This window comes from Hemiscyllium ocellatum, chromosome 3 (assembly GCF_020745735.1).
Source record: "Hemiscyllium ocellatum isolate sHemOce1 chromosome 3, sHemOce1.pat.X.cur, whole genome shotgun sequence".
NCBI classification, from domain to species: domain Eukaryota; kingdom Metazoa; phylum Chordata; class Chondrichthyes; order Orectolobiformes; family Hemiscylliidae; genus Hemiscyllium; species Hemiscyllium ocellatum.
Genome location: NC_083403.1, coordinates 30,245,985 through 30,270,649, shown reverse-complemented (window position 1 = coordinate 30,270,649; position 24,665 = coordinate 30,245,985). Strand labels below are relative to the sequence as shown.

At 42.1% G+C, this 24,665-nt stretch overlaps 1 protein-coding gene across 1 annotated transcript in view; it reads left to right on the top strand.

The window, feature by feature from the left end:
- Positions 1 to 24,665, top strand: part of LOC132835216 (coiled-coil domain-containing protein 162-like) — a 71,744-nt gene that overhangs the window by 1,553 nt on the left and 45,526 nt on the right. Inside the window, exons 2-9 of the mRNA XM_060854583.1 lie at positions 751 to 862; positions 4,785 to 4,871; positions 10,154 to 10,313; positions 13,681 to 13,819; positions 17,033 to 17,186; positions 18,953 to 19,063; positions 19,339 to 19,497; positions 19,856 to 20,079. Of these exons, the coding sequence (XP_060710566.1) occupies positions 751 to 862; positions 4,785 to 4,871; positions 10,154 to 10,313; positions 13,681 to 13,819; positions 17,033 to 17,186; positions 18,953 to 19,063; positions 19,339 to 19,497; positions 19,856 to 20,079 (1,146 nt within the window). The remainder of the gene's footprint in view (positions 1 to 750; positions 863 to 4,784; positions 4,872 to 10,153; positions 10,314 to 13,680; positions 13,820 to 17,032; positions 17,187 to 18,952; positions 19,064 to 19,338; positions 19,498 to 19,855; positions 20,080 to 24,665) is intronic.

Genomic DNA, 24,665 nt, shown 5'->3' with positions numbered 1-24,665 from the left:
GAGCTGCTCTCTTGCTGCAGTCTCTGGGCTGTAGGTGCGCCAACAGTGCTGTTGGGAAGGAGGTTTCAGAATTTTGACCCAGTGATACTGAAGGAATGGCGATGTATTTTTGCAACTCAGGATGGTGGTGTTCCCATGTACGTTCTGTGCCTTTGTTCTTTTAGGTGGTAGTGGTCGTGTCTAAAGTGCCTTGGTGAGTTGTGATATCGTGTGGATGGTGCACCTTGTTGCTGGTGATAGAGGGAGTGGATGCTGATGGCATTAGATGTGGTGCTAGTTAAAAAGGCATTATTACTTGGATGGTGTCCTGAGTATTGTCGGAGCAGTCTCTAGGCAAGTGGGGAAATCCATTTGAATTTTAAAGAATGACAGTTTTACCTCTCGTGTGCTATAGACTTAGGTTGGATCACAGTAACTTGTTCCATTGATGACTTTTTAATTGAATATTGATTAATGGAGAGGGCAAATATACGTCTGATAGGTTGAGCAGGTCAACAGGAACATTTATGTCACCCATCCCTTTCTGACACAGGCAGACTGTGGATTTCCAGGGTACTGTGCATTCTCCTTTTCAATTATACACAATTTTAGTTCCTCAGTACACTTAATTTTTAAATTTAATGTTCTCCCTTCTATTACTTATGGACTGAAGAATACATGAACGGATGCTCAATGTTTTTCTTCCCCATGTGCGCACATTGACAAAGAGATGTTCCCAAGAATTTATTTCCCCTGATTTGGTTTTTGCAGAGCTCCAGAGGCATTTGTTTCAATCCAACTGGAGAAACTAGGCCCCCGTGACATGATGTTGAATGAGTTTATTAATAAGAAGAGCAGCGCAGGGCCGCTGATGAAAAACCCTGTAAGTATTGACATTTCCTGCCAAGGATGTGGGCGTGACAAGAATAAAGGGCAGCAAGTCAGAAACTGGACTGAAAGCTTGCTGTCCCCATTCAACCTTGTGCTAATGAACTGTGTGCATCGTTCATAGTTTAATACAATCCAGAATGGAGACAGTAGACAGATGGCTAACTGGGGAAGCAGTTGTATTTAAATATTCCCAAGATGAGTACAGGCTTTTCATTTGCCTGAGTAGTAGAATAACCACTAAGTAGCTTACATCTGTCTAACCATCTGTTATCTTGTTCAGTGATGGTAAGCTAGTTTTCGATGAGTTTGTGAAGAGTGTGGGTTTTATAGTTCAGTAGGAAGGCATGTGGCGGCACGGTGGCACAGTGATTAGCACTGCTGCCTCACAGCGCCAGAGACCCGGGTTCAGTTCCTGCCTCAGGTGACTGTCTGAGTGGAGTGTGTACATTCTCCCCGTGTCTGCGTGGGTTTCCTCCCACAGTCCAAAAATGTGCAGGTTAGGTGAATTGGCCATGCTAAATTGCCCGTAGTGTTAGGTAAGGGGTAAATGTAGGGGTATGGGTGGGTTGCGCTTCGGCGGGTCGGTGTGGGTTTGTTGAGCTGAAGGACCTGTTTCCACCCTGTAAGTAATCTAATCTAATCTAATTTGGCTGGTGTTGTCCTAAACTAACCCAGTGCTTCACCCCTCCCTTTCCCATTGTCTGGTTTTGTACTTTTCTACAATCTTCCTGAAGCAGTCCCATTCCACACTTCAACAACCATCTTATGTTGGTGTGTTCAAAAACACTTGCTTTGTTCTCTTCCTGATCGTTGCAAGTTGATCACCTCTTATTACCTCTGCTAGCAGGAGAGATGCCTTTCCCCCACATTGATCATTTTATATAACTTCTTTATAAAAGGGTCTAATAAAGTCTCTTCTTGGCCTTTAAATGAGAGTGGTCAGGTTTGAACAGCTTTCTTGCTCCATTTGTTCCAAATTTCAAGCTAAATTGACCCTGCCATTACACAAGTTGGTGGTGCAATAATGGAATGAGCTGCCAGAGGAAGTGGTGGAAGCCAGAATGATTACAACGTTTAAAAGTCAATTACAATATTTAAAAGCCAGGTTATGCAACAATGCAGAGTGGCAGAGCGGAGGCTTATAGCCAAATTCGGTACCCATGAGGATGACCTCACCTGGGACCTTGGGTTCATGTCACACTACAGGTGACCCCACTACATTATACACTGTCTCACACACACACACACACACACACACACACACACACACTCTCACACAAGCACACATACACACTCACTCTTACATACTCACACACTCATGCAACGCCTCTGTTATACACAAGCTGTGTCTCAGGCGTGTGCGTGTGTGCACACAGACACACACAGACACAGACACACACATACTTCTGTCTCTCTCTGTCTGCCTCTCTCTGTCTCTGTCTCTGTCTCTCTCTCTCTCTCACACACTCTCACTCTCGCTCTCTCTCCTCTTTCTCTCTCTCTCTTTCTCTCTCTCCACTGCTACACACACACATATAAGTCTATGAGGTGAATTTGCATTTGCAGAGATTTGGAGGGATATGGGCCAAGTGCTAACAAATGGGACTAGATTAGGTTGAGATGTCTGGTCAGCCTGGTCGAGTTGGACTGAAGGGTCTATTTCCGTGCTGTACATCTCTATGACTCTATGACACTAAGTGATACTTGGAACAACACAGCAGCAACTCTGAACATAATGTTACATTGAGGAGGTCAGTTTGTTTGCTGGAGATGAGCACTGATGTTAACTTTGGATGTGTGACAATTCTGTCACCATTTTCATCTGGACAGCTGTGCCCTATTTCCCTGCACTTGGCCCATATCCTTCTAAATCTTTCCTATCCATGTATTTGTCCAAATGCCTTTCAAATGTTGTTAATGTACCTGCTTCAACAACTTGGGCTGGCAGCTCATTCCATATATGTACCATCCTCTGTGTAAAAAAGTTGCCCCTCAGGTTTCCTTTAATCTTTCCCATCTAACCTTAAACTGATGCCCTATAGTCCTCGATTCCCCAACCCTGGGAAAAGATTGAGTGCATTCACCCTATCCATGCCTCCCATGATCTTATACACTTCTATAATGTCCCCCCTTTGTCTCCTATGCTCTAAAGAAAAAAGTCCTGGCTTGTCCAACCTCTCCCTCAGACCATTGAGTCCTGGTGATATCCTTGTTAATTTCTTCTGCACTCTTTCTAGTTTAGTAACATCCTTCCTATAGCAAGAAGACCAAAACTGAATAAGAGGCCTCACAAATGTCCTTCATAACTGCAACAGCATTGACCATTCTTCTCTCCTCTCTAACACTCCTTGTAAAATGGTCTGTCCTTGTTAAATGGCCTGTCCTTGTTTGCAGCCTAATACCCCCAGTGTATCCGTTTTACATAACTTCAGAGTTTCGTCAGTGGGATGTAATCTCTCCATTGCATTTTGCTGGTGTTGGTTACCCACCAGGTTTTCCTTTATAGGAAGATAATAAAGCAATGTGACTAATTGAGCATTTATTTTCCACTGTATGACTTATGGTGATGGATGAACTGAACTATCCTTTTAGGTCAAATATGCTACAAAATGGTCAGAGTCCTGAATGCAGGCAATTTCCAGACTCCTCTCGTTTTAAGTAACACTTATCTTTTTCAGAACTTACTCTGTGCATAAGTCTTTTTCCCTCAGACTTAGAAAGAACTTGAAAATTAAGTTGGCGAGTGTAAAATTGGTGTGGCATGTTTATTGGAACTGTGCCTTGACTTATCTTGGCCAGCCCCTTTGAGGACATTGGATCTTTTTGTACACCTTTTAAGTTTTTGGTGTAATTAAAAGATGTTGCACCATTCAGGGCACGGCTGCCTGCTTTAAAAAGTTAGTCCAACTGCTTTACTTTAATCTCTTTGTGCAACCTCCTTACAGTTTCCAGTTCAACCAGTTAAACATTGGGGAGTCTTTTCTGTTGTTGATGACTCACACCTCCTACATCTCACTTCAAAGCAACACATAATCTGTCAGTGCCTATCTCTAATCCCAGGTCTCTTTCTCTCTCTGTTTCTCAATCTCTCTCACTGTCTCTCCAGTAGTGATGAACAAATAGGAATGATATTACCCAAGTACACTGTGAAGGTATAGTTAGTGTCCCTCAAGAAAAGGTAATGGGCTGGCAGCAAAGCCAAGAGGGTAGGAAGAAGTTCTACCATGTTGGTAACTGAACACATGGAGACAAATAGAGCAAGATGGACTCACACAAAAATGAGTCCTGTAAAAAAATCAAGGGCAGAGAGATGAATCTTACCCTGTTCTCCATCTGAGCTCCCTTGTCATTTAGGCTCATTGAGCTAGACCTAGAAAAGCATTTTAGAAACAGCACAGGCAAGGGTTAGAAGAACCTGACACTGAAATTATAGGAGGTTAAAAACAATGACTGCAGATGCTGGAAACCAGATTCTGGATTAGTGGTGCTGGAAGAGCACAGCAGTTCAGGCAGCATCCAAGGAGCAGCGAAATCGACGTTTCGGGCAAAAGCCCTGATGAATGGCTTTTGCCCAAAATGCCGATTTTGCTGCTCCTTGGATGCTGCCTGAACTGCTGTGCTCTTCCAGCACCACTAATCCAGAACTGAAATTATATGGTTCCAGTCAGTTCTTCTATAACATGATGATTGCATTCTTGTGCAACCCCATGTTATTGAAACATTGTGCTTTAGAAACAGCGATTAAAAATGTTGGTGATGTGATCACGTTGCAGCCAACACGCATAATAAAAGTTTATGCTGTGGAAACAACGTCCCCAATTTGTTAATCGCATTACAGCAAATTTGTGTCAACAAAACGTGCATCATAACAAAATGACCTGTATCACTTTAAAATTTTGTTTTCTTTTATATAGGAGGAAGTGGAAAAAATCAAAAGACAGTTAATTCTTGTCTACTGCCACAGGTATACTTTCTTCATTCAAGCTTGTTTCCTGGAGCAAGTAGGCAAATCTTCCTAATGGTCTGTGGTTGAGGAGCTGCGTGAAATTCAATCTGTTTATTGTTTGGAGAGAATGGAAGTTTCCAGTTCATTTTTGGATTGATATTTTTAAATGATTTCATGGTGTGCTGCACACTAAGCTCTACACAGCAGTAAATCATACAACATTTCTTGGAAATGTTCCTGATGAACAATTACTCAGTTCAAAATTGCCAAATGGAGGCCAGTTTTCATACCATTTTACAACCCAAATTTAATACTGAAATATAATGCAATATTACTCAATGTTTTTGAAGTCAGTTTCTTTTCAGTTCTTCCAGATATATGTCCATTGATTTTACTCTTTTTAAAAAGCAGCTAGGTCGGTTTATCTCCCAGGTTTCTTCCCTCTCGCATCCCTCTCCAGGCCACAACTTTTCTGCTGCTAAGAATATGATCAATTGGTCTAATCCCGGATTGTCGTTACATCTGCTTTTTGACTGGGGCTTACAGCACACGTGATTCCCTCTTCGCTTTTTACATGTAGAAATGGCCAGCTCCTACCCAATGGCCTGCACTCTGCATGCTGCAGTGGAGAACTGAATGTGTCAGTTTGTTGAAGCTGGTATTATTCCTGCCTGAATTAGGTGGATCTGGATTGGTTGCAGTACTGAGGAGGCCTGCATTGTGGCATCAATCTGCTGTCTGTCAGAAGAGACTGTAAAGTCCCATCTTCCATTTCCAATAGCTAGCTTGATGTCAAATATTCCATAACACGAGGCAAAGAAGAAAAAGGAAGTGCTTCTGATAACCTGTTTTTTTGAACCAATGTTCATTGATCTTTCATCTCAGTAGTCCCACCAGAAACTGCCCACCCTAATTCTGATCCTAATTCCTCTCACCTAAACCACATTTGAAGATGATTATTTTTGTCTTCCTGATCAACTGTGAAAACTGAGCTACCCACACATGTCTTATCCATCACTATGACCCTGTGTCCTCACCTCCACAGCATCATCTGCCTGCATTCCACCAACATCCCAGCAGTGGTGAAACTTTTGGGAAAAAAAGTTGAATAATTTAGAAATTCGGCTTTCACTAAAATATTTCACTAAAAGCTCCTTCCATGCTGTGGTAAAGAAATGTATTGCAGGCAACAACTCAGGACCTTGTTTTGTATTACCTCAGGTTTCATGAGCGTGTGTCACAGTGCTCTCTGCGAGGACAGATCATCGCACACTACAGGGGCCTACTGGCATTACTGCATGACTTCCCCACTACCAAGAAAACCTATTTTGTGTTGGGCCAGCCTCAAGAAAAGAAGGGAAAGCAAGACTCAGAGCTAGGTCTGATTTCTGATCCAAGGTTAGTGACTCTTGACCTCCTGCTAAAACAATAAAGTGAATTTTTGTGCACAATCAGCTTATTTTGCCATGCCTCATGTTCTGCAGCCTGGGGCCTAGTTGGTCATTTTTCTCAAGTGGGATTAGGCATTAAGCTGCACCAGGCTATTCGACTATAAGAGGATAACATCACGGTCAATAGCAACATCTGTGCACATGCAACTTATGGTGATGTTTAAGTTACCTTGAAATGACTAGAATAAGGAAAGCCTATGAAAAATAATTCCTTGGCCCAATTTTCGATATTTTATTCTCAATGTATATGGTGACTTCAACTGCACCACATTATTTTCATTCATTATCTTTATTCAAATTCTTGAATCTTTATTTCCCTCACTCAAGTTTTCCAAGTGCACACAATACCTTGACTGAGGTTGATTAATTGATTAATTTGTTGATTGATTGGTTTATTGTTGTCACAGAGATACAGTGATAAGTATTGTTTTGCATGTTACACAAGGCGATCCCTCATACATCACAGCATTGTAATATGCACATCTTGTACTTTATATGGAGTAGTTCCAAAAATGAACATTTTTACCAATAATTTTCTATAGATGATAGAGAGAGTCTGTTCCGAAGTCAGAAATAGGTTCTCTGATGACTCAGTAGATAAACATGCTGCTCTGTAGTCTTTAGGTTAGGAGGCAGCTACAGATCCCTGGTCTGTGCTGAGGAGGCTGATCTCACTTGGGATAGCTTTTTGGGCCCAACTGTTTGCCTACATAGAAATATAGGAATACAAAACCTAAAGTATCCAATTTCCTTTGTTACACAATTGGCAGAGGGCTGTGCCTTCAGCTGCTTTACTGTGGAATTGCTGACTTAAACCTATCTGTCTCTCTATCTTTCCTCCTCTGGTATGCTCCTTAAATCCTATTGGTCAAGCTTTTGGTCACCTGCTCATATGTTGCCTTAGTTTGTTTGATAATGCCCTTGTGAAGCATTCTGGGATATTTCACTACATAAAGGGCACTGAACTGCAAGTTTTTGTTGTTTTGTATGAAGAGTACCACTACAGGAATTTGCATCCAGTGCCTAATGTGGTCCTAGTCAATGGGATATGTGAAAAGGGCAATATTAATCACATCTCTCACATCACTCATCTACACTAACTCTATTTGTGTTTAACATTAACACTTTAGAAGACTGTTGTGCCCATGGTGTGTCCTCACTTCTCCATGAAGTCGATTCTGTCAAAAGCTGAGTCTCTGAGGTGGCGTTTGCTGTGATTGACTGTGTCAAAAACAATAGAACCACAGCAAACTCCACCTCAAAGACTCAGTTTTTAACTCTGTGATTGTAACCAGAGTATCCAACAGTTCTTATTTTCACATTTTCTTGATATAATAGATATTGATCCAATACTTCAAGGAAATGGGGTTGGCCATTTTGGACTGAGACAAAGAGAAATTTCTTCAGCGAGTTGTGATCCTGTGAAATTCTCTGCACTGAAAGCCAATTGAGGCTAAAACAATGAATGTGTTCACAAATGAGTTAGATATAGTTCTTAGGGCTAAAGGGATCAAAGGATATGGGGAGAAAGTGGGGACAGGGACTGAACTGGATGATCAGCTATGATCTTATTGAATGGGGATGCAGTCTCAAAGGGCCAAATGGCCTACTCCTGCTCTTATTTTGTGTGTTTCTATGTTTCCTACTCCACATTTCTCAAAGTTATGTTCCCCTTTCTGTCATTGCACACAGCTCCCAGTGGATAAATTGAGCAGGCAACCTGTTTCCAGTCTGTGCCACTGTTGAATTGTCCATTAGGAATTGTGTGGAGTTACTGCCCCTGGGATTCCTCATCCTCTTGCTGCTCTGCATGCCTTTTCATAGGGAAATGCATTGCCATATTGATTAAAGTGAGATCTCACTTCACGGGGTGGGGTGGTGTCGCATTGCCCCCTGCCTCTATGCTTAGCATCTTAAGATTCAACATAATGTCTGTTTTATCCTGAACAAAGTGGTACAGTTTACAAAGAATATACAGGGCTAAATTTGCCCAGTGCTGACATCAGAGAGCAGCTATCTCACAAAGTATGCATCTGACATGACGTTATCATGCTTTGGCATCAGCACGTATTTCTTTTTAATCCAGGAAACTCAATCAACGTCCTCGCAGTTTATTGTCCGCAGATGGAAGAACATTCCTTAATCTGTGGTTCATTCCTCACTATTCTGAAGTACTTATTATGTTTAAAACGCTGGAGGAAAAGGTGTGTTTTGATTTTCATCCAAACAGTATTTTTCTTTAGAGTTGGGATTTCTTCATCAATGCAACCATAATTCTTTTGACCTTCTTTCAATGGTTTCTACTAGATTTAAATGATCTGCAATTGAATTGTAGCATCTGTCTTTTAACTTTTGTTCTGCTTCCAATTGTTAATGTATTAATGTTGGAATCTCACTAAAAACAGAAGATACAAAGTAATAGTTTACAATCTACAATGATTCCATAAATGTGGACTTCACCATAGCAGCAGGTTACATGGTATTGTGCTTATCTGCTGAAATAATAGCCCAGAGGTTGTGAATTCAAATTTGAATCTAATAAATTAGATTCCTTACAGTGTGGAAACAGGCTATTCGGCCCAACAAGTCCACACCAACCCTCTGAAGAGTAACTCATCCAGATCCATTCCCCTACATTTACTCCTGACTAACATATCTCACACGATGGACAATTTGGCATAACCAATTCACCTGACCTGCACATCTTTGGACTGTGGGAGGAAACCAGAGCAAACCCACGCAGACACGGAGAGAATGTGCAAACTCCACACTGACAGTCGCCCGAGGCAGGAATCAAACCTGGGTCCCTGGCACTATGAGGCAGCAGTGCTAGCCACTGAGCCACCATGCCGCCCATATTCCATCATAGGAACTCCCACCAGACGTCTGACCATGGGAGTTATTCTGGATTAGTGGTGCTGGAAGAGCACAGCAGTTCAGGCAGCATCCGAGGAGCAGTAAAATCGACGTTTCGGGCCAAAGCCCTTCATCAGGAGTAGGGGCAGAGAGCCTGAAGGGTGGAGAGATAAGTGAGAGGAGGGTGGGGGTGGGAGAAAGTAGCATAGAGTACAATAGGTGAGTGGGGGAGGGGATGAAGGTGATAGGTTGGCGGGAAGGGTGGAGTGGATAGGTGGAAAAGAAGATAGGCAGGTAGGACAAATCATGGTGACAGTGCTGAGCTGGAAGTTTGGAACTGAAGCGAGGTGGGGGAAGGGGGAATTATTAATTACTTCAGTAAATGTTCTTCAAAGGAGAACCTACTTGGAGAGAACATTTTACCATTCGGTCACATCAGTCACAATAACTTGTGAACTACTTCAGTCAACTGCTCCTTTTGATGACTTACCTTTGATACTGCTGATTAAAACATTTTATTTTATCAACATGGTTACAGGTAAATTGTCCTTTTACATGAAGGATGTTTGGATGAGTATCACTGAAAGTGAAATATTGGGGTAATAAAATAGCTTTATTTTACCTTTTCACCGGATGAGGTTTGGCCTGCTTTTGCTGCCCATCCCCCATTGCTCAGAAGGCAGTTCCTATCAGAATGGAGTCACATATGGGCTAGACCAGGTAAGGAAGGCAAATATCCTTCCCAAAAGGACATATGTGAACCAGATGGGATTTTCCTGACCATCAGTCACCATTTAGACTCCAGATTTCCAGATTTTTAAAAAAATTTTTAAATTCCAGATTTAAAAAAAAATTGAACTTAAATCCTACTAGCAGGATTTGAATCCAGCACCCCAGAATCATTGGAGTAACAACTCAGTGATAATACCACTAGGCCATTACCTGCCCTATGGTATATACCATGCAGTGTTTGGGTGTTTATCTGCTAATAGTTTGAAAATGGACCTGTTTGATTCCTATTGCTCACCAGGTTTGTCGGAAAGCCTTGTACCAGACTTTAGAGATTGTGGCAGCACTTCACGACATTGTCTCATACTTGTGCTGTTTTGCACGGCTTGGAAACTCTCCTCCATTGGGACCTCAGAGTGTGCAGCCACTAGCCGCTGAGTGGGGAGGACTCGAAGGCATTGGTAAGCCTTAAAAAGAGGGAAAGTAAAAGACTTGCCGAGTGCAAAGATTTTGACCAGTGCTGCTTTGACAGCAATTGCCCAGAACACTTGGTTTGGCCCCCCAACAGCCCACTCTCCCGTCCTGGCACCTTCCCCTGCAACCGCAGGAATTGCAAAATCTGCACCCACACCTCCTCCCTCACCTCCATCCAAGGCCCTAAAGGAGCTTTCCACATCCATCAAAGTTTTACCTGCACATCCACTAATATCACTCATTGTATCCGTTACTCCCGATGCGGTCTCCTCTACATTGGGGAGACTGGGCGCCTCCTAGCAGAGTGCGTTAGGGAACATCTCTGGAACACCCGCACCAATCAACCACATCGCCCTGTGCCCCAACATTTCAACTCCCCCTCCCACTCAGCTGAGGACATGGAGGTCCTGGGCCTCCTTCACCGCCGCTCCCTCACCACCCGACGCCTGGAGGAAGAACACCTCATCTTCCGCCTCGGAACACTTCAACCCCAGGGCATCAATGTGGATTTCACCAGTTTCCTCATTTCCCCTTCCCCCACCTCACCCCAGTTCCAAACTTCCAGCTCAGCACTGTCCCAAGACTCGTCCTACCTGCTTATCTTCCTTTCCACTTATCCACTCCACCCTCCTCTCTGACCTATCACCTTTATCCCATCCCCATCCACCCATTGTACTCTTTGCTACCTTCCTCCACCCTCCTCCCTGATCTATCAACTCCATTCCCTCCCCCATTCACCTATTGTACTCTATGCTACTTTCTCCCCACCCCTACCCTCCTCTCATTTATCTCTCCACCTTTCAGTCACTCTGCCTGTATTCCTGATGAAGGGCTTTTGCCCGAAATGTTGATTTTCCTGCTCCTCGGATGCTGCCTGAATTGCTGTGCTTTTCCAGCACCACTCTAATCCTAGCACTGTAGCAGTAGACCACTCAGAAATAAAGGACCTTTATCATAGAAATACATGTCACGTTGCTTTTAAAAGGAGCAATTAAACTAATGGAAGGTGCTGAAGCAGATTGAAAAAATTGGCAAGGGGAGCAAAGCTACTTAGCCATAATGGTTGGTTTTAAGGTAGCAAAGAGAGGGGAAGGTGTCTAGAGAGCATGTCTGCTGTTCTGGGCCGAGGCAGCTGAAGGCTACCAATAGTAAAGTGAAAGAAATAAAACAAGATGCCATAGACTGAGAAAGTTACACTTCAGGAAGATAGAGTTAGAAGAATTCAAGAAGTATAAAGGAGCAAATCTCTGAAGGAATTTAACTACAAGGGGATGAATTTTCAAAGTGGGTTTGGGATCCTGATAACCAGGTAAATGTTATGTCCTGACCCTGCACCTGAACTGTGCGGTTCTCATGTCAGTATATTTAGATGTACATGTAACATCTGCAAGGTGTAGCTTGCCAAACCTTCCAAATAACACCTTCTAAACCTCTGCTGCCTAGAAGGGTAAGTGCGGCAGATGCATGAGATCCTCCAGTCTCCACAAGTCTCCCCTCCCCTCCCCCACCCCCTGCCAAACCACATTTCATCGTGACTTGGAGTTATATCACCATTTCTTCACTGTGACTGGATCAAAATCCTGGAGAAAATCCCTGCGCCTATACTACGTGGTCCGCAGCAATTCACGAAGGTTGCTCATAATCCACCTTCCTAAGGGCAATTAGGGAAGAGCGACAAATGTTGGTGTAACCGATAATGTCCACATCTTGTAAGAGAATTTTAATTAAAAAGCTGCTCAGGCAGCAGGCACTGTGTCCAATTAGAGATGCCAACTGCCTCTAGCTGAGAAGAACTGACAGCTCATGAAAGGACCATAACGTCATAGAGATGTACAGCACGGAAACGGATGCTTTGGTCCAACTTGTCCATGCCGACCAGATATCCCAACCTAATCCAGTCCCATTTGCCAGCACGTGGCCCAAATCCCTCTAAACCCTTCCTCTTCATATACCCATCCAGATGCCTTTTAAATGTTGTAGTTGTACCAGCTTCCACCACTTCCTCTGGCAGCCCATTCCTTACACTTCCATGGTTTTGTGGCTCAAGAAACCAGTACAGGTTTATAACTAATGTTTAAATGGCACCATTTAAGGCTAGCAAAACTTGTTATTTTCTTGAAATAATGATTATATGAAATGGAAAGCATACTGTGTATAATGGTAGTTGAATGGGGCAGTCATTAGTTGCTGCATCACAGTTAGAACATCGAACAGACCATGATGCCATTTTAAATTAATCCTATCTGTCTAAGCATGGTCCATATCCCCTCTAGTTCAATTGTGTGTATAAATGCCTCTTAAACATTGCTACTATATCCACATCTACTACCTCCCCTGGCAGCATAGAAACCCTAGTGTGGAAGCAGACCATACTAGCCATCCAAAGAGCATCCCACCAGACCCACTCCAAACTCCTGCCTTTCCCATGACCAATCCACCTGACCTGTCCATCTTTGGACTGTGGGAGGAAACTGAAGCACCTGACAGTAATTCAGGGAGAATGTGCAAATTCCACACAGTCACCTGAGGGTGGAATCAAACCCAGGTCCCTGACATTGTGAGGCAGCAGTGCAAACCACTGAGCCACCTAGGATTCATGTCCACAAGCCTAACATCCTCTGCATATGAAATGTACCTCGCACGTCTGCTTTAAGTTTTCCCCTCTCACCTTAAACCTATGCCCTCTATGATTTGACATATCCACCTGAACAGGTTCATGTAGATGGGGTATAATGTTGCCTAAGCTGAATAATTTTGCAGTGCCAGTCCAGGTCCCTAATGAGCATAAGCTCACAGTAGCACAAAGCCCCTAGTAGCTGGGATCAGTACCCTGGAAATTGGCAGGTTCCACTCGGAGTGAAAAAACTGGGAAAAAGATAGATGCTGCTGTGATTCAGCGTAAAGATTGCACTTTTGAGGACAATGCCAGGGCACTTACTGCTCCTATTTTCTATATTCCATGGTTGTCTCATACCTTTTGCTTTCTTCTAATTCTCTTAAATCTGAATCTTCTTGTGATCCTTTAATTTATTTTATTCCATTCATGCCCCTCGTGATTTTGGATACCTCTATCAAATCACCTCCCTGCTTCCTTTTCTCCCGTTCTGACCTCTCGAGTCAATCTGTGTAACTGAAGCTCCTCAGTTCTTGTAAAGCTCTTCTGCGCTCTCTCCAACACCTTCACCTCCCGTCTTAGGAGTGGTGCCCGGAACTGGATGCAGTATTCTAGCTGAGGCCAACTTGTTGTCTTACATAAATTCAGCATACCCTCCTTGCGTTTGTACTACAAGTCCCTATTGATAGAGTTATGAGTTATTAAATATCATGCTGTTTTGCTGTTTCCTATTGGGGCAGGTTCTGAGCTTCAGGAGATTCAGGCTCAGGTCGATGATCTTTCCAATCCACGAGACCCCGCCTCAGTCGCAAAGCTCCTCATCCTCAAAAGAGAGGTCATGTTCTTGCAGTTTGATGCTGCTGTTCGCCATTTAATTAGGTAAAGGACCTTTTCTAACAAATACTATTTGAATGGAAATGTTATTGCTGGTTAATTACTGCATGTTTTTTCCAGTTCTGGCCAAGTGATTGGTGCTGTATGTGGCCCTGGTAGGGTTGAAAGGGTTAATACTTGATAGCATGCAATAGCACCCCCCACTGTGCTGAGATCATGGTGAGAAAGGAAAGTAGGATCTCATGGAAGACAGAGCTAACGGACAACAACGGACACCCGAGCTACAAATCTTCAACCAGACTTTAAACAGAGCTAAGGCTAGGTCTTTGTAATAATTAGGACCTATTCTGCTGTGTTATTAGTCACAATGATGCAATAGACTACATTTTGTTTACCTGGCAACATTTTGTTCTTGGTAGACTAGATAGTATCCAACTCTCACACACAGGAGACCATGTAAATCCTGAAACTATTTTGAATCAACTTGGCTAGACATGAAATGTAACACCTTTGGGACTCAAACCAGACCCCTGGTACAGAGGCAGACTATCGCAGTGCCACAAGATCCCTTATTAGACTGGGACATTGGATTACTAGCTCTGTGACAATACCATGGTCCCCTATACATTTAGAAAATGCAGAAAGAACATGGTGGTCAGCATGGACCTAAAGATTTAAATTAGTGGCACCAATCCTAATGAGGTAAATGTGTTGGTACCCCAGAAGGTTGCAAGGAAGTGGATCCTGCTGATGCAGGGCACAGTCAATCCCTACAACCTGTTGGCAACACTTCAGCAGACTGGAGAAATCTGCTCTTCGGCACCGAGTTAGAGGCTGCAGCATGTGGTGATGGTTTGTGGGATTGTTCGCAAATCCTAGATCAATCTCAGAATGAAGAGCCATTAGGGGTTGCGTGAACCTAAACTGAACATTTCTGATACAGTGGGAGATGTTTAAACAGCACAGAAAATCAGTTCAGATTGGGCTTTCATCCCACAGCGGTGAAAGTGAGGATTGCAGATGCTGGAGATTAGAGTCAAAGTTAGAGTGGTGCTGGAAAAACACAGCAGGTCAAGCAGCATCCGAGGAGCAGGAAAGTCAATGTTTTGGGCAGGAGCCCTTCAGGAATTCCTGACGAAAGGCTCCTGCCCAAAACATCGATTTTCCTGCTCCTCGGATGCTGCCTGACCTGCTGTGATTTTCCAGCACCACCCTAACCTTGACTATAACCCCACAGATACCAGGTGGCACAGTAGAAAAAAGTCAAAAGAGAAACATGTCTAATCCAGGAACAGAGAGCCAGGGAACCCAGTAATTTAAAACAGATAGGCTTTGGGCAATTTAAAGAAGTGAACAACACTGGTTCAATTCAGGTAAATTTACTGCAAAAGACGGGAATCCATGATTGGATCTGCATTAGGCGAGACTCATTGTAATGGCCAATGATCTCACTTGAAATGTAGTCACCAATGTAATTACATTTAAATCAAAACAATCTAAATTAGATTGATATAACTTTAATGTAATGTAAACTTTAATTGCTCAGTGGGATGAAACCCACTGCTTATTCACAGATAGATATTTATATCAATGAAACAGGTCATGCTGATGTTGGACTGTGTGATGAGAACACCGCAGTGAGAATAAGATTTCTTCAAGTGGCCAGTCTGTTTAGCAAGAGCAATGCATGAAGCACAGGGTGTCTACTTCTGTTCTACCGGCAAAAGAAACTTCAAGCTCTTTACTACTTTGCTAAGCAAAGAAAAAATCCAGCATTAATCCATTCACAATCAGAGGCATTTCAGGGAATTGATTGAACATTTTTTTAAGTAATTAACCTCTCTCTGTCTCTATCTCCTTTTGTCGCTCCCATTCTCTGTCTCTGCCTCCGTCTCTCTCTTTCTTTCTCTCTCTCTCTCTCTCTCACACACATGCTGACACATGGGCTTACACCTAGTTGAACACTTACATCTACACAGACACTTACAGATACTCATATAAATAACACCAAATGTAATTTATTATTTAATGAAAACTGCTAACTCAATTAACATGAATCACTTGAAGTAGTCACAGTGACACAAGGTGGAATCGAACAGGTTTGAAGAGATATTACCCATTTGTAAAAATAATAGTGTAGTTTGTCTTACTCTCACCCTCATATCTGATTTGAATCAGCTACAGTTCCGTACTCAATTGTAAACTGATCATTTCTGTTTCTCTATGTTTTATAGTTTAGGGAAAGAATCCAAACTTAACCATGATCTGTTTCACAACTCCACCAACATCCAACTAAACCATCCCTAAAAGAAACAGGGAGGCTACTGTTTATATTTTATTGTGTTATATGAATGGTAGAATCATTTTGTTGTTGATTCACAATCAAAACATTAATATCCATCTGTCCTTTTTATCAATGATGCCAGATTGTTTATTTGTAACATCATGAGAGAGTTCAGTTAATATCCTGAATCACAACAGTGAACCTCAGGCAGTTTATACATGCCACCTGAGCCCAGAGATTAAATTCTGGCTTTGAAATTGCTTTAGTCATCTATGATTGTTTGTGCAATAGATCATTCCTTTTAGATGACTTTTTTAGGGTTTTTTTTTGCTGAAGGCAGTTTCTTTTTGTTTTGATTAGTATGTCCAGACTTTAATATTTTAATTTATAATGAAGGAATTAATGCAGTTTACTGGCAAATAATTTGCAATGCAAGAGATTACGTGTTCTTATATTTAAATTCTCTCTGTCGTGCACACATGACTAATTCTGCATTCCATCTAATATTTATTTCTTTTTGTGAGGAGATGCTATTCTATACCTCTGCACTTTTTTTTAAAAAAACACCATCAAATGGCCATTTCTTTTGTTTAATGCAATCGACCTGTTCAGAGATTTTCTTACACACCTGTAAAGTAGGTGGGCCTTGAACCTGGGTCATGCTGGCTTTGAAGCAGGGACATTACCACTATATTACAGGAGTCCTATCTATTATTTATTGATTATTGCCAGTAATGATAGTTACCTAGTACAAGTAATTGCAGTTATCTAGCCTACCATATGGATGTTTGATGTGGTCTGATTTGAATACTATTTGGTTGTTGATGCCCACAGTGTATTGTGGAATACTAACCTTCATATTCACTCATCAACCTTTCACACTGGCTGTGAATGAAGGCAGCTGAACTGAAAGTAGATATTGTATCTTCTTCGGTGCTGATAATTACCATTTTTATTTTGCCTTTTATTTACAGAGAAACTTTCTTGTCTGTTGGCAATGTGGCAGCATTTCAATCAGTGACAGACTCTATGTGTCAAGCACTGTCAACCATGAGTAACTCTGCAGACAGCAGCCTGTATGGATCATTGCTTACTCTACCAGCGCCCTTGGATGCCTGGAGTCACAAGGTCAGTATGTGCTGGGGATCAGCAATGTCTGAGCTGAACTGATCAAAATCAGGCAAAGATTGTTTTCAACAGCTCTACGTTGTTAACAACAGCATCAAGAATTGAACCAGTTGTGGCATAATCCCTGCCATCTCACATAAAATCGCATCGCATGTCCAACTTGGAGTCAGAACATTCAGTGAACTGGTCAATGTTGGTGCTTCATGTGAGTCTTCTCCCAACTCACATCTGTGGAGGCTCCTAGGTTCAAGTGCCAGTCCAGGATTTGAGCACAAAGATTAAGCTGGCACTGAGAGATTAAACTGAGGCAGCAAGTCCCATCTGGCTAGTCAGCTGGATAGAGAAATCCATTCATCTTTTGAAGAGCAGCAGGAGAGTTATTCCTGTTGCCCTGATCAATGTTTATACTTCAAACTGCAACGCAAACAGCAGGTTATCTTTTCATCATCACATTGCTGCCGAGGGGGGTTGGCTGTTGCAGAAATGTCTTCCACATTTCCTTCATTCTAACAGGGACGAGACTTCAAAAGAGACTTAATTAACTGGAAAGTGCTTTGAGACGTCCAGTGACTGAGTTAAGTGCGAGTTAAGTCCAAGTCTGTCTGCTACTCTATCAGCATTTCCTGTTACATTTTTGTAACTTCCCCTGATTAGTGTAGTGAACTGTAAAATAACAAAAGATGCCTTCTCAGAGCAGTTACAGCATGGAATAAGGCCATTCAGCCTGTCGTGTCTGCACTGGATCACCAAAGGAGCAACTTAGCGAAAGCCATTTCCTATTTGTTTTCTCATAGCCTTGGCTGTTCTTCCTTTTTAGCTAATAACCCAATTGCTTCTTAAATGTTCTGCCTCCAGAGCACTGTCAGTGTATTCGACATCCTGACCACTGGTAGATCACAAAAAGACTTTCTTCATGTCTCTATTTATTCTTAGATCTTAAATCTAACCCTTCTGTTTACCTATCCTTCTACCAATGGGAGCAGTTTTTCCCTATCTACTCTGTCCAGACCCCTCAAGATTTTGAATACTTCTATTAAATCTCCTCTTAAAAATTCTGTTCTTCAAGGAAGATCGTTCCACTTTCCAGTCTGTCGATGTGATGAGGGTTCCTCATCCCTGGAATCATCTTCAAGAATCTTCCTTGCACTCTTTCTAATACTTTCACATCTTTCCTAAAGAGAGGTGTCCAGAACTGAACCCAAATCTTTCATGTACTATACAGGTTAGATGTAACCTCCTTGGTTTTTACCTCTAACCCCCCTCTTAAAAAATGTTTATTAACCATGTTCTAGCGTGTCCTGCCACCTTCTATGATTGGTCCACATATACACTCAGAACACATAGTTTCTGCACCCCCTTTAGAGTTACACCCTTTAAATCATATTTCTTCTCTGTGGACTTCCTATCAAAATGGATTACTCCACTCTTCTCTTCCTCTTGTGCATCCATTCCACCATCTTATCAATGTCCTTTTAAAGTTTAACATTAGACAGTTCACGATGCTTCCAAGTTTAAGACCATTGACTAAGAGAGAGAGAATCTTTCATGAGGGTGCTTCATTATAGAAATAAAGCCAGAAAGCAACAAAAATGGTCCTGACAAAGGGACCTTGGCCTGAAATATTAACGCCTCCTCCCCCCTCCTCCACATGAGCCGCCTGACCCACTGAAGGTTCCTGGCATTTCCTGTTTTTGTTAGAGTTACAGCATCTGCAACATATTACTTTTTATACTTTGTAACTGAGCTTTTCTCCTTTGTTGACCCAGTATTTTCTGTTCCAGGCCTCTGTACTCTTTCCGTGGAGGACGTTCTTAGCAAGAGAAGGATTTGTCCCAGTGATGCTTGGCAACTTCCAAATTATTGAGTACGGGATGCAGGTAAAATCACTGATCCGGTTGCATTTTCTTTTATGGGAAGAGCTTCAGCCATTGGCTTTAGTCTTTATATTGTATCTTGGGATGGTACATTGTTGGAGATTTTAAGATAACAGTCTGGGCAATGCCATTGATGTGCAACAACATTGTGACTGGAAGGTTATTGCCATTGCAAGCACTAATTTGCTGCTGATCACCAAAGATGCCAGGGAGTCAGACAATGTGATGCTTTAGAGCTGGATGGTTATCAGAATTGTTACCATTCCTGTCTGATCCAGATCTGCCTGTGTAGACTGAATGATCATGACCGAAGTGTAGCTAATGCTGAGCTACTTGGTGTCTCTCTTTTGATGGAAGACGTGATACAGAGCGGGAGTGACCTATTGAATGAAAAGGATGCGGAGTCAAGTATTGACTCGGTGACGAAAACTCAGCAGGTAAGTTTTCAGCAATTACACTTTGTAAAATTGCAATGTTTTCCCTGTATAAATATTCATGACATGATTGGGACTAACGTTAGATTTGTACAATTGCTAGCCTCCAGGCAGGGTTTTGTAGAATTGAGGGTCTGCCACCCAGCTGCCACTTACAGCAGTTTGTGACTTCATTTTTTTTCTATATTATGTTACAGGGAAGCCACCCACCTTGTTCATACTACATCTATTTACTATCTACTTCTGACAACGAAGTGAACATTCTTAGTCCAGCTGATATTTGGATATTATAAAATACAATTTACTCTGAAACACATGAATTCACTTGGCTCAACCTTATGATTTTTGGTGTTTACCACAGGAGGATGCTGTTGAATTAAAAGAAGATGGAAAACAATCCTCAGACAGCAGAGTAGCTCCCTCTTTGAAAGCAAGGGACCCTACATCAGTGTTCATGGCTCTTAAATCATTCTTAATATTATGGAAACAACTTGAGGTGTTTAAGGAGGAATGGGGCAGGTTAAAGCTTAGCGTGGAACAAATCAACTCTGTGAGCCTCTACAAACAATTTTGCAAAGTTTACAGGTGAGGAGGATCAATGTGAATATATAACTCTATCCTTCTTTATAGTATCCTATTCAACAATGCAAATCATCTTCTGTTTCCAGAGTTTGCAACATATAGGTATGAACATTAGACTGGCAATTCTTTACCAACGAAGTTACAAATGGTCAATTGTTTCTTTACAGTCACTAGTTGTGAGGAAAGCTGATAGTATATCATCTTTGATTGTCATAGCTCTTTGTTTTTGTTTTAAGTGTGAATCCTATGAGACACAGTATCACTATGGTGCCGGTGGTGTTACATTGGTTGCTGCAATGGTGTGACAGACATTGAATGTACTCGAGGCTTCGAATGGAGATGCTTGTGTGGCAGTCCACTGCAGGGACAACTATACAGCACTAACTCACACTCACAGGACCATGAAGCACATGGGCATCCCATCAGAGAGCAGCAGTTCATTTATCTCCCTGTGGCACTGGAGACAAATTCTCTTGAGCAGCCTGTGAAAATGAAAGCACTATATAGATGCCTTGAAAATAAAATTGGATGTTGGAGGGGGTGTGGGGAGTAAATAGGTAGGGCTTCACTACGGGATTATGTTCTTCTTAGGCCATTACACAGCCATGAATGGGTATAAAGTGTTAAATGTTATGATAGGCAGTAGCTCCTTATGGCATAGAACTGCCTATCATAACATTTAATACTTTATACCCATTCATGGCTGTGTAATGGCCTAAGAAGAACATAATCCCGTAATGAAGCGCTACCTATTTACTCCCCACACCCCCTCCAAAAAATGTTCATTCATCCCACTTTAACATCCATCTCTCAATGGAAGAAAATTCCGGCCCGCCATGTGGTTTAACACCTTGAGGCTTTAGGAGAGTTTGATACAACACAATGACTTTCACTTCCATCGGTCACCATTTGAGTTGCAATCTCCTCTTTTGGTTACAATAACGCCTAGAGATGGACAGTCCAGAGATTCTGTATAAAAACCGAAAGAACTGCAGGTGCTGTAAATCAGAGACAAATGTTGAAATTCCTGAAAAAGCTCAGCAGGTCTGGCAGCATCTGTGAGAGAAATCAGAGTTAATGTTTCCTTCCTTAGGATTGAATTCTGCAGTCCTCTGGTGTTAACCCACCCGGAAACAAAGAGATGTGTGAATTCACTGGATGGATGGCCAGATTTAGTTAAATACTCCAAGGTCACATGATTTGCAGCAGTCATTTCATAGCGTGTCCCTGTCCAGTGTTTTAAAAAATTCTAACTGAAAGTTCATAATACGATACCCGTTTTGAGTAGGACATCCCAATTGCTAATGACTCCCTTTGTTGTATGTGTTCATGGTATATAGGGCATTGCTGGCTGGGCCATTATTTGTTGCTCATCCTTAGCTGCCTGAAGATATCACTCCTTCTTATGCCCAGGTCCATAAAAATTGGTAGTCAGGAGAAAATGAAAAGAACCTGGGAGAAAGTCCAAGGTCATCAGTTGCTGGAGAAGGAATGGTGAAGTGGATGGGGATAAAACTGTTATAATAAATGATCACCAGCCATTTGTGTTTGGAGCTTCCACATTGGACTGCAGCTAGGTTTAATTTTATTTGTTCATAGGATCACTGGCTGGCCCAGAATTTACTGCTTATCCCTTATGGCACTGTAGAAGGTGGTGGTAAGCTGCCTTCTGGAACAGCTGCAAGCATTCGGGTATAGGGACACCCTCAGGGTTTCGATCCAGTGACATTAAAGAAACAGTGACATACTTCCAGGTCACGATGGTGACTGGTTCAGAGGACAATTTGCAGAAGGTGATGTAAACATGTATTTACTGCTCGTCCTTCTAGATGGAAGAGGTTGTGGATTTGGAAGGAAATGTGAAAGGTGCAGAGATGTCTTTAGCCTACAAATTAAGTAGAAAAATCAGATCAACAGCAGTAGCCTGAATGAAAAGCTATTCGAATGCCTTCGAGATAATTTCTGACAGCATTGTGTTCTGGAACCAACCAGAGAGCATCTAGTCAGGTTGTATGTTTGCTCGCTGAGCTGATAGTTTTGTTCTCAGATGTTTCATCATCATGCTAGGTACCATTAATTGCTGAGCGTCCGATGAAGCGCAGGTGTTCTGTCCCGCTTGCTATTTATGTGTCTCGGTCTGTTACAGAGGGTGGTATCACTTCCAATTCGTTTTTCTGAGAAGTTGGTAAATGAGGTACAAATCTACGTGTTTATTGATGGAGTTCTGGTTTGAATGCCAGGCCCCTAGGAATGCCTGTGCGTGTCTTTGTTTAGCCTGTACTGGATGGATGTGTTGTCCCAGTCGAATTGACCAGTATCTGGTCAGCGTCAGTTAACAGATACTCAACTACAGGAGCAATCATCCCAACATCCACAAATGGAGCTGCATCATAACATTATTTAAACGAGCCCCAACACACTGCAGCACCCCAGAACTATGAGAATCCAAGGAAAAACACCTGTATAATGTATTCAAGAACAACAGGTACCCGATAAGCACAGTCTGCCGATTCTTACACAACAGACTGAAACAAGAAGATACAACATGCCCAGAGAGTCTAGCTACCCAGCCGTACATTAAAGACATCTCAGAGATGATGATCAGACTACTCCAGCCCCTAGGCATCATAGTAGCTCACAAACCTACTAGCACACGGAAACAACTCCTGATGGATTTAAAGAACCCCAGCAGAATGAACATTATATAGTAACTACCCTGCCAGGATTGCAATAAACATTACAATGCACAGACAGGCAGGAAACTAGCCACCAGGATACATGAGCACCAATTAGCCACGAAAAGACATGACCAACTATCACTAGTACCCATACACACAGATGAAGAGGGACACCAGTTCGTCCGGGACAATACATCTATCCCTGGACAGGCTAAACAAATACACACAAGGGAATTCGTATATGCCCGGCATTCAAACTGGAACTCCATTAACAAACATATTGATTTGGATCCCCTTTACCAACCTCTGAGGAAAAGAACCTGAAATGATATCATCCACTACAACAGACCAAGACACATTAATAGCAAGCGGGACAGAACATCAGCCCTTCATCAGAGGCTCACTGATGATGTTACCTAGTGTGGTGACGAAATGTCTGAGAATAAATCTACCAGCTCAGCGAACAAACTTACAACCAGATCCATAACCTGAGCTACAAATCTTCTCCAAAATCACACCACACCTTATTTTATACTTCGTATAATATAATGTGACAAGATTAATTAATAACCTCAGAGTAAAGGCATCCCTTGGTAGCAACGACAACAGTAATGATTGAATTTATGTCCAACTTAAAAAGAAGAAGGTTGGGGCTAAAACTACTATTTTAAACCTAAGTAAGTGCAACTACGTGGGCACTGCATGAGCTGTAGTAAACTTGCATTTGAGCTGTAAATAAGAGGGGGGATAGAGGGAGGAATTCAGCAAATTACCATTCTGAGGGAAGTGTTACTAAGCAAACTGCTAAGTGCCTTTGTTCAAATGAATTTCTTCCTAGCATTTTAAGAGGTGGCCAATGAAGTAGAACATGCCTTAGTGGAAAGTTGACAAAATTTCTTTGAACCAGGAAAAGTTCCATCAGATTAGAAAGTACACAATATGACCCCTCTCTTCAAGAGGAAAGAGAGGTAGTAAATGGAAAACTATAGGCCAAATAGCTTGATGTTTGTTGCAGAAAAAGTGGTTGAATCGATTGTTGAAGACATTATATCAGCCCTTTTAGGAAAATTCAAGGTAATTGAGAGGACCTCAGCATGGTTTTTGCCAAAGGAAAATCATGTTTAATAAATTTATTGGAATTCTTGGAAGGAATAACGAATGCAGAATAACGAACGAGGAGCCTGCATAGAGATGTACAGCATGAAAACAGACCCTTCGGTCCAACTCATCCATGTCAATCACATACCGGAATCTAATCTAGTCCCATTTGCCAGCATTTGGCCCATATTCTTCTAAACCCTTCCTATTTATATACCCATCCACATGCCTTTTAAATGTTGTAATTGTCCTAGCCTCTACTACTTCATTCCATACACGCACCACCCTCTGTGTGAAAAAGTTGCCCCTTAGAAATCTTTTTCTCCTCTTACCCTAAACCTATGCCCTCTAGTTCTTGATTCCCCCACCCCAGAGGATAGACCTTGTCTATTCACCCTATCCATGGCCCTCATGATTTTATAAATTTCCATAAGGTCACCCCTCAGCCTCCGACGCTCCAGGGAAAACAGCCCTAGCCTATTCAGCCTCTCCCTATAGCTCAAATCCTCCAATCCTGGCAACATCCTAGTTAATCTTTTCTGAACCCTTCCAAGTTTCACAACACACTTCTGATAGGAGGGAGACCAGAATTGCACACAATATTCCAAAAGTGGCCTAATCAATGTCTTGTACAGCTGCAACATGAACACCCAACTCCTATATTCAATGCTCTGACCAATAAAGGGAAAGCATATCAAATGCCTTTTTCACTATCCTATTGACATATGACTCTACTTTTAAGGTACTATGAACCTGCATTCCAAGGTCTCTTTGTTTGTCAACACTCCCTATGACCTGCCCATTAAGTGTATA